The following is a 14,944-nucleotide window of genomic DNA, read 5'->3' as shown; positions in this document are numbered from 1 at the left end:
TGCTTCAGGGTATGTATTTCCTAGCACAAGAGAATCTATGGTGATGTCAGTGTATGTGATTGGTTCACCTCACTACCTTGTCTTTCCTCTGAGGGCACTGTGCTTTCAGCTTAGCTGCTGTGCCGGTACAAACTGGGGACATGCTACTACTCCAGGTAATACACTGGCTGTGGATAAGCCAGGAAAAACCCCAATTCAAAGAATCCAATATATCCCTTTAACTTTAGGCTTAAAAAATGGATCAAAACACCAAAATGAGATGTTGCCGGTCGTTGTGAGTTTACATCACTTCAGCGTTCTTATTGGCGGTGTGAAGGCAAAACAAATAAAGAGCCCTTGAAGGTATTTAGGAGCTCTCCAGTGTGTAGATCCACTCAGGGAGTCCCCAGAACTGTTTGGTTCAAAAACACCTCTTGTTAAAAGCCCATTAAAAACATAGTTAAATACTCAAATGGCCAAGAAATTGATGTTTTCCAGCAGAAATGTTGCTCAAGTTTCTCTAACTGCACGTACAGACTGTGGAAATCAAATTCCTTTTTCAAATGATATTTGTGAAATACTGCAGAAAGCCTTTAAGTGCAGGTGAACACACTGATTCATATGCACAGAAACCAGCAAATACTCCAGTGCTTCCTTTAGACCAATCAGTGTAGTTTAATAACCAAAAGGAACCTGATCTGTATTCTCTCCCTCCTGTGAGAGACAATGAAACCTCTCCTGGCTGATCGGGGTAATATCCCAAATTATTTTTTAGTAGGAAATCCTGTGAGCATCAAACGAGACACTGCATGTGAGGAACAGCTGGTTTCACCCGCTGCAGACAAAATGCGGATGATCCAGTATCATGTCACAATGACGTCGTCGCATCAGTATCCAAATTAGACGATGAAACGCACATCTGTTGAGGGGGTTTGACTACATGTAGAGTGTGAGCGCAGGGATGAAGTGGCTTTCATACAAATGACTGAAAGCTAGACAGCACTGCCTGTTAACAGACTGGACTGGTGACTCATGCAACATCTTCTCACACACATCAACTCACACAGCTGGGTGTTAGCTAATGGTAAAGCAGACTTTGCATACAGATACTACTTGAAACCAGAACACAGAGCATCTCTGTCTCTCTGCTTGAACTGGTTAAAGAGTTTGAGACATTTTAAAACTTCAAGATGTGTGTTTGTGTGCGTTTTTGCTCAAGGACGACTTGAGTGTAACTGGGCCAAGCTGAGACAGATAAACAGCCACACACACACATACACACTCTGATCTAAGTACAGTAGTGGGACTCAGTGAAAGTAGGTCTGCTATAATACAGAAAAAGCCTCCAAGGTGCAGAGGAGAGTGTGTGTGTGTGTGTGTATGTGTGTGTGTGTGTGTGTGTGTGTGTGTGTGTGTGTGTGTGTGTGTGTATCACTCTGTGCAGTGTAATGCTTACCAGAGCAGAAAGTGTGTGTAATTTTACAGTATCATGATGTGTGTGTTTTTTTTGGTATATTTTCAACAAAAGGACAAGGATTAAAAATAAATGTGTGTGTGTGTGCATATGTCCGTGTGTGTGTGTGTGTGTGATTATCTGACATTTTTGCATCCTGTGTGTGCCTGGGTTTTATTTTCATGACTCGACTCATGTATGAGTGTGTGTGTGTGTGTGTCTGAGTGTGTGTGTGTGTGTGTGTGTATGTGTGTGTGTGTGTGTGTGTCTGCCTCTTTGTGTGACTCTGTTTGTGTGTTTTTCTGTGTGTGTGTGTGTGTGTGTGTGTGTGTGTGTGTGTGTGTGTGTGTGTGTGTGTGTGTGTGTGTGTGTGTGTGTGTGTGTGTGTGTGTGTGTGTGTGTTCTGCCCTAAATTACCTGTCCAGAAGACAGAGTGTGTGCTGGCCAGCAGTGGAGCTGCTGCGGTGCTGCTTCCATTAACGGCAGCGATCATTCACAATCTGATGGGCAACAGCTAACTGTTACCCCGGCAACCCCACTACATGCCTGCCAAATATTATTTGAGTACATGTTGTTATGCTGTAACTAATCTGAGCCCTCTGATTGCTGTGTGATAGGGCCCTGAAAAGGTTATTATGGTGGAATTAATGTTAAATGAAGACATGAAACAAATGAGTTATGAACAAATAAAACACAAAGTACAATTAACGGTACATGATTAAACTAATTACAGAATTGACAACAACTCCTGTGCATTGGTCACAATTACTAACTAGATCCCACAGATCTCACATCAAAGCTGGACTATTAACCAGCCTACTCTAATATTATCTCCTGTGTAAAAACACTGTAAAGCCCTGATCTTAATTCAGGAGGACAGACACGTAGAGCAGGGATTCGACATGATCTTCAAATGCTTGAATAGTTGTTAAAATATAAAGAATCAATTACTATATGCAACTTCCGTTCTTCCTTTTTTTATTGATATAATCTGATTGCAATGCAAGAGTCACAACTATATGTCCCGCAAGAGAGTCAGTAAAATCACAATGAATGGTCAAAGTTGTCATATTGAAATTTAAGGTGTAAAAATTTCTTCAGCTTTAAGCCTCCTTTTGATTCGCTCCCGTTTGCCCTGTTAAAGTTACTGCATCACACTGTTGATACAAACTCAACCCTTCCTGTATCTGTTTCAAAATAAAAGCCCTCTGGAATATTTTAGATAAATCCCTTTCACTTCACAACAGGATTTTTATTCTGAAACACTTGCAGGAACTTTTTGTGACTAAAGGACAATTATCCTTTAGAAGAGTAATCCAGAGCAACTGATAAATATAGCAGGAATATATTGTCGATGTTATTAAATTAAAGCGATTGAAATATATATTATTGACAACTGTATGAAATGTTGACACTGTAGGAACAGAGGTCACTTGGGAATGAAGCGCGTGCGGCAAACAAGAGGGGATCAAGAGAACGGCGAACATTTCATGTTCAGCCCCGCTCAGAGTTTCAAAAGGTTTTCCGATAGCAGGCCAACAGTCTCAGTCTCATCTGCCAGGAAACCCTAACACACATCCCGGTCAACACAATTAAGCTGATGTAAGTTTCCTTGAAAAATAATGAAGTTCTGAGAGTATGACTGAAAGTCTGCCTCTGGTGATCGCCAGAGATCAAAAGCAACCCACATTTTTAGTCACCACTGTATCATCCCCAGACTGGGCTGAATGTACCGAATCTCTTTAGCACGTCTTACTCTGAAAGTCAATCGGAGCTATTTAACCTTATTTTCTGCTGTTGCAACGGGAGAGCAGCAGAAAGAAAGCAGACCACGGATCGTCCTGTCCGTACCGGGGACGAGTGCAGATGGAAAGATGGACAGACATGATGGATCAAGTCGGAACCGCGTCCTTCATCCTCCCTTGTTTCAGGTGCTGCTGTTTACCATTAATTAATTACTACTATAATCAAAACTATTATTGTGATGACTCTTATTAAGTTTCACTCACAACATAAAACAGGAAGAGAGTGCTGTTCTTTCAGAGCAAAAGCTTTCCATGTTCCTGGTGACAGCAGATGGTGGAAGGAGTGAAGGGCTGCCTGAGAAATCCCTTCCAACGTATTTATCCTGAAGCGGTGGGACAGGACACCGCGAGGGGCCCCTGAGGCCAAACCCCTGAGACTTCTATTTGCTTCTATTCCTCTCCCTCATTGCTTTTCATTACAATTCCTCATTTCCATCCCGTTATCTCTTCCTCCTCCGCTCTGGTATTTTGTTATATTCTTCACGGGCTCTGTCAGAAGCAGCGGAGCCTTAAGGGAAAATATGCTAAGCTGCTTTCCGACTTGCCTTTCTGTTCAAGTAGAGTCTGCCGCTGCGGTCAGAGTCAGCTGGTATCCACAGCCAACAGGGTGCACTGTTGCAGCTCTCTTCAAAATAAAATATACAAATATCAACCTGGAACATTTCCATAGAATTAAAGGTCTTCACTTCATCTCTGTCTGATTCAATCTGATTCACAAAAGATTTTCCATTTGGTGCTCTGAATATTTTGTGTCGTAGGAAAAACAACTCAATTGTACCTTCAGGTGCTTCTAGTGTAATGCAATGAATTATGGGAAATCTGAAAATGAATTAAGCCCTGAACAGAAGCTCAGATGTGTTGTATAGTGTTACCCGTAAGCTAATTACTGCTGTGGTTTGCCAACTGCGGTTTGGCTGCTCTGTAGCAGTGCTGGTTGTGTTTGAGTGGTTCTAACAGGTCAGATAGGGCAGCTTGAAGTAAAACTACCATCAATGTAATTCCAAGTCTGAGAGCATTTCCCTGAGTGTAAGCACAACACTTGCTGACGGATATTTCATTTGGACTCCTCCAGGAAACAGGGAAAACTGTGTTTCAGCCACCACCTGCCTCACAGTCCGGTTTCAATTCCATCGTCCTCCACTTTCAGGTTTGCCCGACTGGTTCAACATGCTCCTCTGTTACTGCTTTTATTTTCATTTGCCAGAATACAAAACAAATTAGGATTAACTGTGTTTTAAACCAGCATTAAAGTACCTGACAAATAATTTACTCAACTGCTTTTTATAACTACCTGGTTTCTACACAAACACTTAATTGTTAAAACTGTTTTAGTTATTTCCCATCATGCAACTTTGCCTGTGCACAATCTGTTTTTCTTTCAAAGCTGTTGATAAATTAAACAAGTCCTCATCAACCTAAAAACTTCCCATATTTCCATATCTTCTCCTGTGAAGTTAAAAAAATGGAATAACCAGACGTGTCAGTATTCATTTTACGTGACAACCTGTTTATATATTCGATGCCATATTTTGATGTGTGTTTATTGCTGTGAAGTATCTTTGTTGTGTGGGTATGTGTCAGTGAACGCCTGCGTGGGTGTCGGCGTGCTGTTAGTCTATTTGTAGTAGAGATTGTATTTGTTTCCTCTCACCTGCCCAGAGACCGCAGAAGGAAATTAGCTGGTAGCTAAATCTGGTACAAAACATCCTTCTGCTTTTTAATATTAATGTATTTTATACATGGTTCCTGTTATTAATTCATTTAAACAAACTAAAGTGAAGGCGGGCTGAGCTGGAAAACTGAAGTATATTTCCATGCACCAATCAGGGATTAGCAATATCTGCAAATGAGTGTTAAACTTCTTTATCAGGCCTTTAATTGTAACTGATACTCATCGGAGTATATTAGAGATAAAAACTTGTGATGCTACAACAATACGTTTTCAGGGATTTTTTTTTGGGGGGGGGGGTCACTTGGGGGCAGTGCAACCAGCTGTAAACACTTCACTGACATAATATCAACTTATAAAATGAGGTTAATTTGTTAGAAAACCATTGCCGACATACATATGCAGTAGACAGGGAGCAACAGAAGAGCAGTCATGTTTCCCACCACTTGATGAATGAAGGTGGTTCACAGAGCGCTGAGAGGGTGCTGCTCCAGAGAGTCGACAGCTACGTCAGACAACGCCTAGGCTGTTGAATTTCAACAAAACTGTCATCACAAACAAAGCCCTATTTATTTGCATTTAGTAGTCTGAGCATTCACGGATCATTCAAAGTCAGCAGCAGAGCTCATGAGCAGAATACACATGCTCCTATGATGCTGCTGTGCCACTGTTATCACCGCCGTGTTGATCCGCCGAAACGACTTCGGTCTGCTCAGGGTCCGACTGACCGACTGCTTTGACGAAGTGTAACAAATCTGATTGTCTTTTTGACATTTGACCGGTTTCGTCCTTGTTGCTGAGGTTTAAACTGCGGTAACGTTAGCTCCTGTGACGCGCTCATAACTCACACTTGAGGTGTCACTGCGTGACCTGAGTAACTGATGTCTTTCACTCTCTTCTACCTTATAAATTAGATTTGAAATACAATTAAAATAGGTTAACAAGCAAATTACGAGTTGGGAAATAAAAATAAATGACAGAAGATATATTATAAAAAAAATTGTACTTACAGATTTTGACAGTGACAAAGGTGCCGGATCTTGTTCTGGCAGGATCAGGCACAAATTAAGCCCTGTGCACTATATTCTTCTCATTTTAGCTAAATTCTCCACAATGTTCACCAGCTAGCTGCTGTCTGTCTGCTGTGTGGCGCTGGACACGTACTTTGCAGTGGGCCAATCGGAGCTTTTTCATTAAAAAAAAAAAAAAACAGGCCACACATGGTGTCGCTCCCCCCTCCTGAGAGCAGAGCTGTAACAACTTTATGTAGGCACACATTATCACACCATGTCCTCTGTTCACTTCTAATGATGTTTTGAGAAGCCAATAGCCTGCAGGAACACAGTTAGTGCCACCGCTCATGTCGCTGCAACTCCACTGACCTGCAGCACCCCTGTCTTCCTTGATCACTACAATATGGTCACCCACCAACTGTTAAATTCATCACAACAGCCGTCGTGTCCCAGCAGGCTGTATCCCTGATTTCCCTCTCGAACAGCAGATGTTGTTGTCAAGACCCTTTAGTATTGCGCAACAGGAATGAAGCCAAATCCTGCGGTCGGCAGAAACAAACTGAAGCTTTACCACCGACTTCCCCGCACCGCCTGCTCTCGTTTTGTCTCTTTGCAAGAAATGTTGGACATCATTTTTTGGCCTAAGTATGAACCCTCGGTGTAGCATCTCCATCTCTAACTGTGTTCCTTGAAAAGACATTCAATAAATCACGAGGAAAGAAGATTTTGTCTTTCATAACTGACAAAAACGGGGTCACAGTGAACATGAGGGCACGATGCCCCAGACAAAAACCTTTGAAGTGTTTTTATGAGTAAAACCTAAAATTACATGACTTATTTTTCATAAAACAAATGGTTCAGCGTGCAGTAAATGCCACTAATAAAAGTGAAGAGGTGAAAGGTTACAATAAAAACTCTTTTAAATGTCAAACTTTTGGCAGCCAAAGCAAAAAAAAAAAGAGTATTAAAGTGTGTAAAACTGGCTGAACCAACAAACAGACAGAGATTTGTGGCGTAGGCAGCGACGCTCTCGTTCCCTCACTTTAACATTCAGAGACCGGAATGACTTCAATCAGACTTAAGACAAATGTTCTTCCATGAACTTTCCCTGCTCCGTTCAGCTGTCTGAGTACGTGTCTGTGTTTACATACGTGAACAGCGAGCGTGCACACAGCTGTCCTGCTCAACCGTGTGTGTCACAACAGCACAGGGACAACAGGCTTTCGGCTCGGGGCCATTTATAAGCTGGATGTGGTCGCCGTGAGGCTTAAAATAGAGCGTTGATCCGATAATGGACTAAACTTTATGATCATTAATACTCAGAGGTCTGGACGCACATGTGTCAATCTGTGTAGAGAGATGCATGCCAGCCCTCCCCCCTTCACACCCCCAAACCCCCTCAGAGAGACTGAGTGTGTGTGTGTGTGTGTGTGTGTGTGTGTGTGTGTGTGTGTGTGTGTGTGTGTGTGTGTGTGTGTGTGAGAGAGAGAGACTGAGAGCGAGAGAGAGAGAGAGTGTGTGGGTGTGAGAGAGAGACTGAGAGCGAGAGAGAGAGAGCGAGAGAGTGTGTGTGTGTGTGAGAGAGAGAGATTAAGAGCGAGAGAGAGAGAGAGAGAGAGAGAGAGAGAGTGTGTGTGTGTGTGTGTGTGTGTGTGTGTGTGTGTGTGTGTGTGTGTGTGTGTGTGTGTGTGTGTGAGAGAGAGACTGAGAGAGAGAGAGTGTGTGTGTGTGTGTGTGAGAGAGAGAGACTGAGAGAGAGAGAGTGTGTGTGTGTGTGTGTGTGTGAGAGAGAGAGACTGAGAGAGAGAGAGTGTGTGTGGGTGGGCTGTATGACACGACTGTAGCTCAAATTTAGTAGCACTGAGATGTCAAACTGAGATCAGCAGATTCGGTGTTAATCCCTGTTGAAATGCGCAACTCATCCAGAACCAGAAGACAGACAAAACAAGCGTCAGCAGCAGTGAAGTCAGTGACTACAACAGCATCACCATTGAAGGGTATCGCCAGTGTCTTCCAGCTTGGATCTTGTCGTGGCGGTTTGGGACCTGATTCCTCTCAGGAATGATGAGTTAACTGCTGAGATGTATTTTAAACATCCATCCATCCCTCATCTCTGCCCACTTTATCCTTAACAGACTCACGGGGGGGGAGGGGGGGGGGGGGAGCCTATCCAAGCTGACTATGGGCGTGGTACATCCACTACAGGTCACCAGTCCATCGCAGAGCCAACACAGAAACACAGACAAGCATTCACGCTCACATTCACATTCAGACTCACCAGTTAACCTACGAGACACGTCTTTGAGAGAGAGAGAGAGAGGAAGTCGGAGAAAACCAACACGTGCAACGTGCAAACAACACACGGAAAGACCCGAGCTGAGGTTTAAACCCACAACCTTCTTGCGGAACCCCTTGCGTCGGCCCAGGCCCGCCAGCCTTTCCTTCCTGTCTTGCTCTTTGTGCTTTCTGTTATAGGTCATGTCCCCGCCCACTTGCTGTGCTGAGGTGGTCTGCTTGGCGCTGTCGTTCTGCTTTGCTGGCATGGTGTCCTGACGGGTTGTGGAGCTCCGCCTGCCCGTGATTGGTGACCAGAGAGGAAGAGCATAAAGCCAGGCTTCCTCATTGTTTGCAGTCTCTCTCTCTCTCTCTCTCTCTCTCCATGGACAGCAGGCTCCTGGCAGCCTTTGATTTTGGTTGATTTGTGTTTTCCTCTGTTTTTGCAGTTTTGGGGGATTTGTGCATTAAACCTTTACCTAAATCCAGTTTACTGTGTGGACCTCCCATCATTTGTTAAAGCCTGAACGAGCCGGTCGTAACACTGCACCACCCCTTTTTTTTTTTTCTTTTTCTTTTTTTTAATATATCTCTGATAATCTAATCAAAGAGAGCTTTGATTTCTCTAAATCCATCTGGCCTTACATGTCAGATTACCCCCTGTCCTCCAGTGAGCTATTTTCAAAGCCAACGAATAAAGTTTGATTTAATTCAACTGGGGCCACACCTCCAGAGAATAAATCATCCTGGAAGCTGTGAAAACAAGGTTGTACGTCAAAGACCTCGAGTGGTATTACTGTTACCAAACAGGTTTAAATCACAATTAGCCATAATTTTACTGAATCAGCAGCATGACAAACGGCATCGATGACATCAGTAACAACATGGCAGCGTTATTAACAAGTAAAGTTCACCAGTCTTAGAGTAGGACTCAACAGAAGAAACACTGGCAGAAAGAAGAGGACAGAACAGATGAATAGATGATCAGAGGATAAACTCGGTGACACGCCGGGTTTCAAATCTCACTAGAATGAGAGAAAACTGTGTTTTTAAATTGTGCACTCACATCCACATATGCTTGAACTTCTCACATCCAGTGATACACACACATTGGTACACACGTTGTAAAAAAAAAAAAACACGTGGGCTGGCAGTCCACTGATGAAGTTGGTTTTGTCACATACTGTAACAAACAATCATGTTTTTGTTCTATTTTTAAGATGCTATTTATACCAAGGATGAAAAGAAACTTTGAAATCTTCATCGTGTGCGCTGGCATCGCAGTCCTACATAGTCAAGAGAAGCAGAGCTGCGATGCTGACGGGGGGAGCTGCAGACATACAGAGGAGGTGTAGAGAAACGTAAAGGGCTGGGAGGGGGAGGGGAGGGAGGGGGAGGGGAGGGAGGGGGGGTGGAGGTGGAGGGGAGGGGAGGGGAGGGGTGGACTGTAAAGTCCCAGAAACAGTGGAGAGAACGGTGCCAGCAGCAGGGAAGTGGAGCATCAATTAAGGGCAGCGTGCCCTAGATGGCACAGTGACATTCCCACAATGCACCAACATCCCGGCCACGGCTTTATTTTCTGTCTCTCTCCACACACACACACACACACACACACACACACACACACACACACACACACACACTTTGACTTCCTGTAGGCCTCCTTGGAAAGACCTTCCACTGTGTCCGTTTGCAGCCCGACATCAAAACTGAACGCGGAGTCCAAAAATATGGAGCTGATCCGAGGTTCAGCATGAACTGTGCTCAGTGACGAATTTCATCACGAGGACAAAAACAAGACACTCAAGTATTAGTTCTCGTTAGAAAAAAATGTGGACTTTCCAATCACCCAATATTAAATACATTGAAAAATATGAGCTGCACTGTGGCACGCAAATAAATGTTTGCATCCTAAATCTCTACTCTGCATTGGAAATGACCACGGGACTGCTGCTGTTAGCGTTCAGTCAGTCGCACAGGCCAAGTTGTAATTTAAGGTGTTTCCATCATGGTCTTTAATAATCACTGATTTATTAAAACATACTGATAACATCTGACAACTTATGGAAAATATGATACGGGATGAGTGATGATTTTAGAATTTAAGAATGCTCATTAAAGAATAAAAAAATCGTCATGTCTTATTTCCCTTTGTGTTTACCAGCGCCGGGTAGAAATGTGTTACTACCGCCAGACGGTGTCAGGAATGCCCCTAAAAGCTGTTTGCGAACTGCCTTTCAAATGACAATTAATTCCGCAGGCTCCAGTAAAACACGCGTGTGGCAATAAGATCAGATGCTGCGGTACAAACTGCAGAAACACGCAACCTAACTACAGCTGTCGAAAAGTCCTTTGTTGAAATCTTTCCAAAAAATAAAGGAAAAAGAGGTGCAGTGTAAACTAGCATATCATGAGTCTACTAAAGCTGTGCGCAATCATTTTGGAGCAAATCATAGTCACAGATCAATAATGGACCGCGAGCTTTGTCACCGGAAGATGTAAGTTTGATGCCAGACGTGCTGAGCAAACACAACTCATCTCAGAGATGATGGCTGGACACACGCTTCCCATCGGCTCTGTCCACGGCGAGGGTTTTCAATATCTGATGGGATCTGTGAGCCACAGAATGAATGAGTCTCTTTCTATGTGTATGTGTGTGTGTGTGTGTGTGTGTGCGTGTGGCAGCGGGGGGAGGGTCTTCAAATAATCGTGCACAGCAAATATCGAATAGTATTTTTGCTTGAAATGGTTTGTACACTATTCACACTAAAGCAGTTCAATGTGAAAACCCAGTTTAAGTTTAAGTTCTCCTGCTGTTCTGATGGATAGAAACACATCAGCGGGAGTAAAAAATAAATAAATAAAAAAAATCAATAAAGAAATAGCTAAACCTTTTCTTGTTCCTTTTCAGCCGGCTGTGATCGCTCCTGCTGCAAGCTGCAGCCTACCTGAGGCTCACACACACACACACACACACACACACACACACACACACACACACACACACACACACACACACACACACAAAGAACACACTCCTGTTGGTGTTGAATTATTGAGCGGTGAGCAACACACACACACACACACACACACACACACACACACACACACACACACAGAGAGGGGTAATAAGACACCGAGGAGAGCCTCATGTACATGATCGCAGACACACACACACACACAGCTGCCTTCGTGAGCTTCTCCCTGTGAGGTCTATCCACTGTTGGGAGACAGGAAATATATGGAGCACGTCGAAAAGCCCTATTCAGACCGAGAGCAGGAGAGGTGTTCGGCTGCACTCGAGAGGCAAGAATGGCCCGGCACGAGGACACGAAGCACGACGGGTCAGTGTCAGGTCTGTGACATCACATCCTGTCGGCACAGATGCAGCTCAAAAACACTGACGCAGGGAACATTGAACACTGCAGTCGCACTCAGGAACTTGAGTTTGTCCTTCATCTGCTGCTCAACGTCGTCTTCGCTTCACTTTTATCGCTGACAGTCTCACGCTCACTGATCGTCCAATCAGCAAACACCTTTCGGACAACAACAGTTTCGTGATTGGTTCCGGGGAGCAGCTTTCATTGCCAACTTCGTCCGCCTCACCACACAGAGCAAAATTCATCTGTTTCGATTCAGTCACCTCTCCTCTTCCTCTTTGCCTCGCATATCATTCCCACGTCACACACACACACACACACACACACACACACACACACACACACACACACACACACACACACACACACACGCCCACTTTCCCCTTTCTGCTGATGCATCAGGTTCAAAGGTCTGTCTTCAGCTCTGGTTAATGTGTGGCTGCAACATGGCTGACTCGGATCATTGAGTCCTGCTCCAGCCCGCATCCTGAGTGCGTCTGTGTGTTTCACGTCCGGTCCAAATTTCAGGTGTTTTGGAGAAACGAACCGCATCCCGGCTTTCTCGCTCCTCACTCTGTCGTTACACAACAAGACTGAACTTCCTTCTATTTGGGGGGGAAGTTTTTCCTAATCTGCGCGCAGTTAATCCCGATGTGCACCCGCCCCGCGTGCCCCCCCCCCTCCAGGCTGCCGTCCAAACAGACGCATCTCAATTCCTCACAGCGGGAAAGCAGACAGACTCTTACAGTGACTGTCTGCCAGAGATTAGATTGAGGAGGGGGGGGCATGGATCTGGATTCGGTTGCTGTTTCAAAGAGGGAGGATGGAACCAGGAGGAAGAAGAGGAAGAGAAAAGACAAGATTTCCTAACATGATGCTGGAGAGTACGATCTCCGATAGGAAGCGTGAAAGAGTCTAATTCAAACTAAAGTCACTGAGAAGCACCACAGTCATTGTGCAAGCCCCTGTACAAACACCACATACAGTACAATTTCAATATTGTGTTACTAATGCTCACGATTAAAGTGACAACATGACTACTGCAACTCAAAGAGCTTCAAAACACAATAAAAGCCTTTTTAAAAAAACGTTCCAAAAATGTTACACACCGATGTGATGATCCCATTAAAGCAGCGATTCATAACCAAAGGAAACCTCTGCATTTACCAGAAAAAATAAATAAATGACCATTTGATTTGAAAATATAACCAAATATTGAATCATCTGTAACACCCGTAGGTGTTGCTACTGACAATGGCTTAATAATAGTTAGTAAGCTGTCTGAACAGACAGCTGGAAGTAATGAATGAATGGCTGTAATGGCCAGAACTATTGGAAAACAGTTGAAAAGGTGAGTTAATATGGAGAAATAGTTAGATAAAAGTAATGAATAACGAGATGAAAGAAATAGAAATGGATGTAGGAGCTAAAGGTAACAGATGACAAGCTGAAATAGTTGAACGTAACATCATGAGCTGAAATATTTCATCAGAAGTCAAGGATAATGAGCCGAAAAAGCTCAAAGGGACAGATGACCGGTCAAAATAGTTCAAAGTAATGGATGATGAGCAAAAAGAACCAAAAGTAACAAACAGCGTGCTGTCACTGCAAAAAGTAAAAGTTGAAATAGTTCATTAAAAAGTAACAACAAATGGGTAAATAGCATTATAAATTTCAATAATAGTAATGGTGATATAAAGTCAGCGTTGACTGTCATTTCATTCAGAACAACAGACCTGTGTAGGAATATTAGAGAAACATTACACACAGAGGCAGCTCTAACAGAGACCTAAAGCCCGTGAAGACATCAACCCCCCCCAGGACACACACACACACACACACACACACACACACACACACACACACACACACACACACACACACACACACACACACGTCAACAGGAACATACAGAGATACCCATGAAGAGGAAAAGCGCTGAGGCACATTGGGAGTCCCCCCCCGCTGTAATATGGTTTCACCGCTGGCTGTCAGGGCAGGAAGGTCACCGGAGACTCACCGGGCAGCCTCACCGGGCAGGCAGCCCCGAATCAAACCCGGTGGGGAATTTATAGGATTGATAACAGAGTCAAAGTCGCGTGTACTCACGTGCCGAGGACTTCTTTCAAATCAAAAATCTTCTTAATGTCGTCGACTTGTTTTTTCCACGTCTCTCCTCTGCCGGCGTCTCCGTTCTCCCGAGCCATGGCTCTGCTTCACCGGCCCCAAGTCCGACTGACCGACCGACCGACCGACCGACACCGGGCTGCACGAGGAAGGATGCGAAAATAAAATGAAAAATAAAAAAAAGATTGAACACGGAGGAGTGCGGAACAAAAGGAGAGTGAAGTCGAGCTGAGTGTCAGAGGTGTGGAGAGCCCCGGTGGTCTGTGCTCCGCTGCAGCAGGACCATGTGAGTCCTCCTGCAGGTTACCGTGTCCCTGCTGCCTCCCTCCTCCTCTTCTCTCTGTACACTCTCTCTCTCTCACCCCCCCGCCCCTCTCCTCCCCCCCCCCCCCCCTCCTCCTCTCGGGCCGTCTGGACAGCAGCCGTCAAACTCACGAGGTGACAACACTACTTCCCCACGAGGCTTTCAAAATAAACGCCTGTTGCTTTACATGAAGTATTATTAGCTGCTCTATTGGCCTTTTTGATGTTCCAATAACAAAAAAAACATGATATGACTACATTTATTACCACTAAGGACTAATAATATAAGATAGTCGCATTTTAATTAATGTCTTCATAGACACAGGCCTAAAAATCCTACATGATTTTTCAACATAATAGAAACTTACAATAAACTTCAATATCATTAAAAACAAAGCAGGGAATCTGAGAGTAGGCTGAACCATGTGATGATACTGTGAGTATTAATGTAATTTTTTTTACAAATGTGTATGAGACAGTAAAATCACATTAAATGAATGATAAACAATTTAGAAATATATATATAACTTTAAACTGGACCAAAAGTAAAGTCATTCTCAGGATCTGTAGAGTGAGTGGCCACAAACCAAATAGATTGTGGGATATTTTCCCCCAGATGGTTCAGGACAGTTAATTAGGTTTTTTTCTAATTTTTTTTTAATACATAGCGATTTAATAATATATATTTGTGGTTTCATTGGTTTTGAAAGAGGTGTTTGCTTTAACAGTCAAATTAAACTCAAGTACAATCATAATTTACGTCCACTAAACTGATTAATCAGGCTATGCCTCTCCCTTAATCTCAGTTATGCCTTCTGCTATTATCAATTTCTGCAAAAAAAAAAACCTGTAAATGTCTACCTTTATTTTGAAGACGGCGTCTCACAATTTCCGGTCTTCGCCTGGTTGCGCGTGTCTAGCTTGTCCTGAGAATCTGCTGC

General features: G+C 43.8%; 1 protein-coding gene across 2 annotated transcripts in view; it reads right to left on the bottom strand.

Annotated features, from left to right (window-relative positions):
• camk1da (calcium/calmodulin-dependent protein kinase 1Da) overlaps window positions 1-14,020 on the bottom strand; it is a 72,193-nt gene extending 58,173 nt beyond the window's left edge. Inside the window, exon 1 of one of the 2 annotated variants that reach the window (XM_069156569.1) lies at window positions 13,683-14,020. In XM_069156569.1, coding sequence (XP_069012670.1) covers window positions 13,683-13,780 — 98 coding nt within the window. In that variant the 5' untranslated portion in view covers window positions 13,781-14,020. Of the gene's footprint in view, window positions 1-5,916; window positions 5,941-13,682 lie in introns of those variants that run through there. The other variant, XM_069156571.1, reaches the window with a different exon arrangement.
• Window positions 14,021-14,944: the final 924 nt, after the last annotated feature.

This window comes from Embiotoca jacksoni, unplaced genomic scaffold, assembly GCF_022577435.1.
Source record: "Embiotoca jacksoni isolate LCO1_2020_lvr unplaced genomic scaffold, fEmbJac1.0.p SCAF_21, whole genome shotgun sequence".
Classification (NCBI taxonomy): Eukaryota; Metazoa; Chordata; class Actinopteri; family Embiotocidae; genus Embiotoca; species Embiotoca jacksoni.
This window is presented reverse-complemented; position numbering and strand designations above follow the sequence as displayed.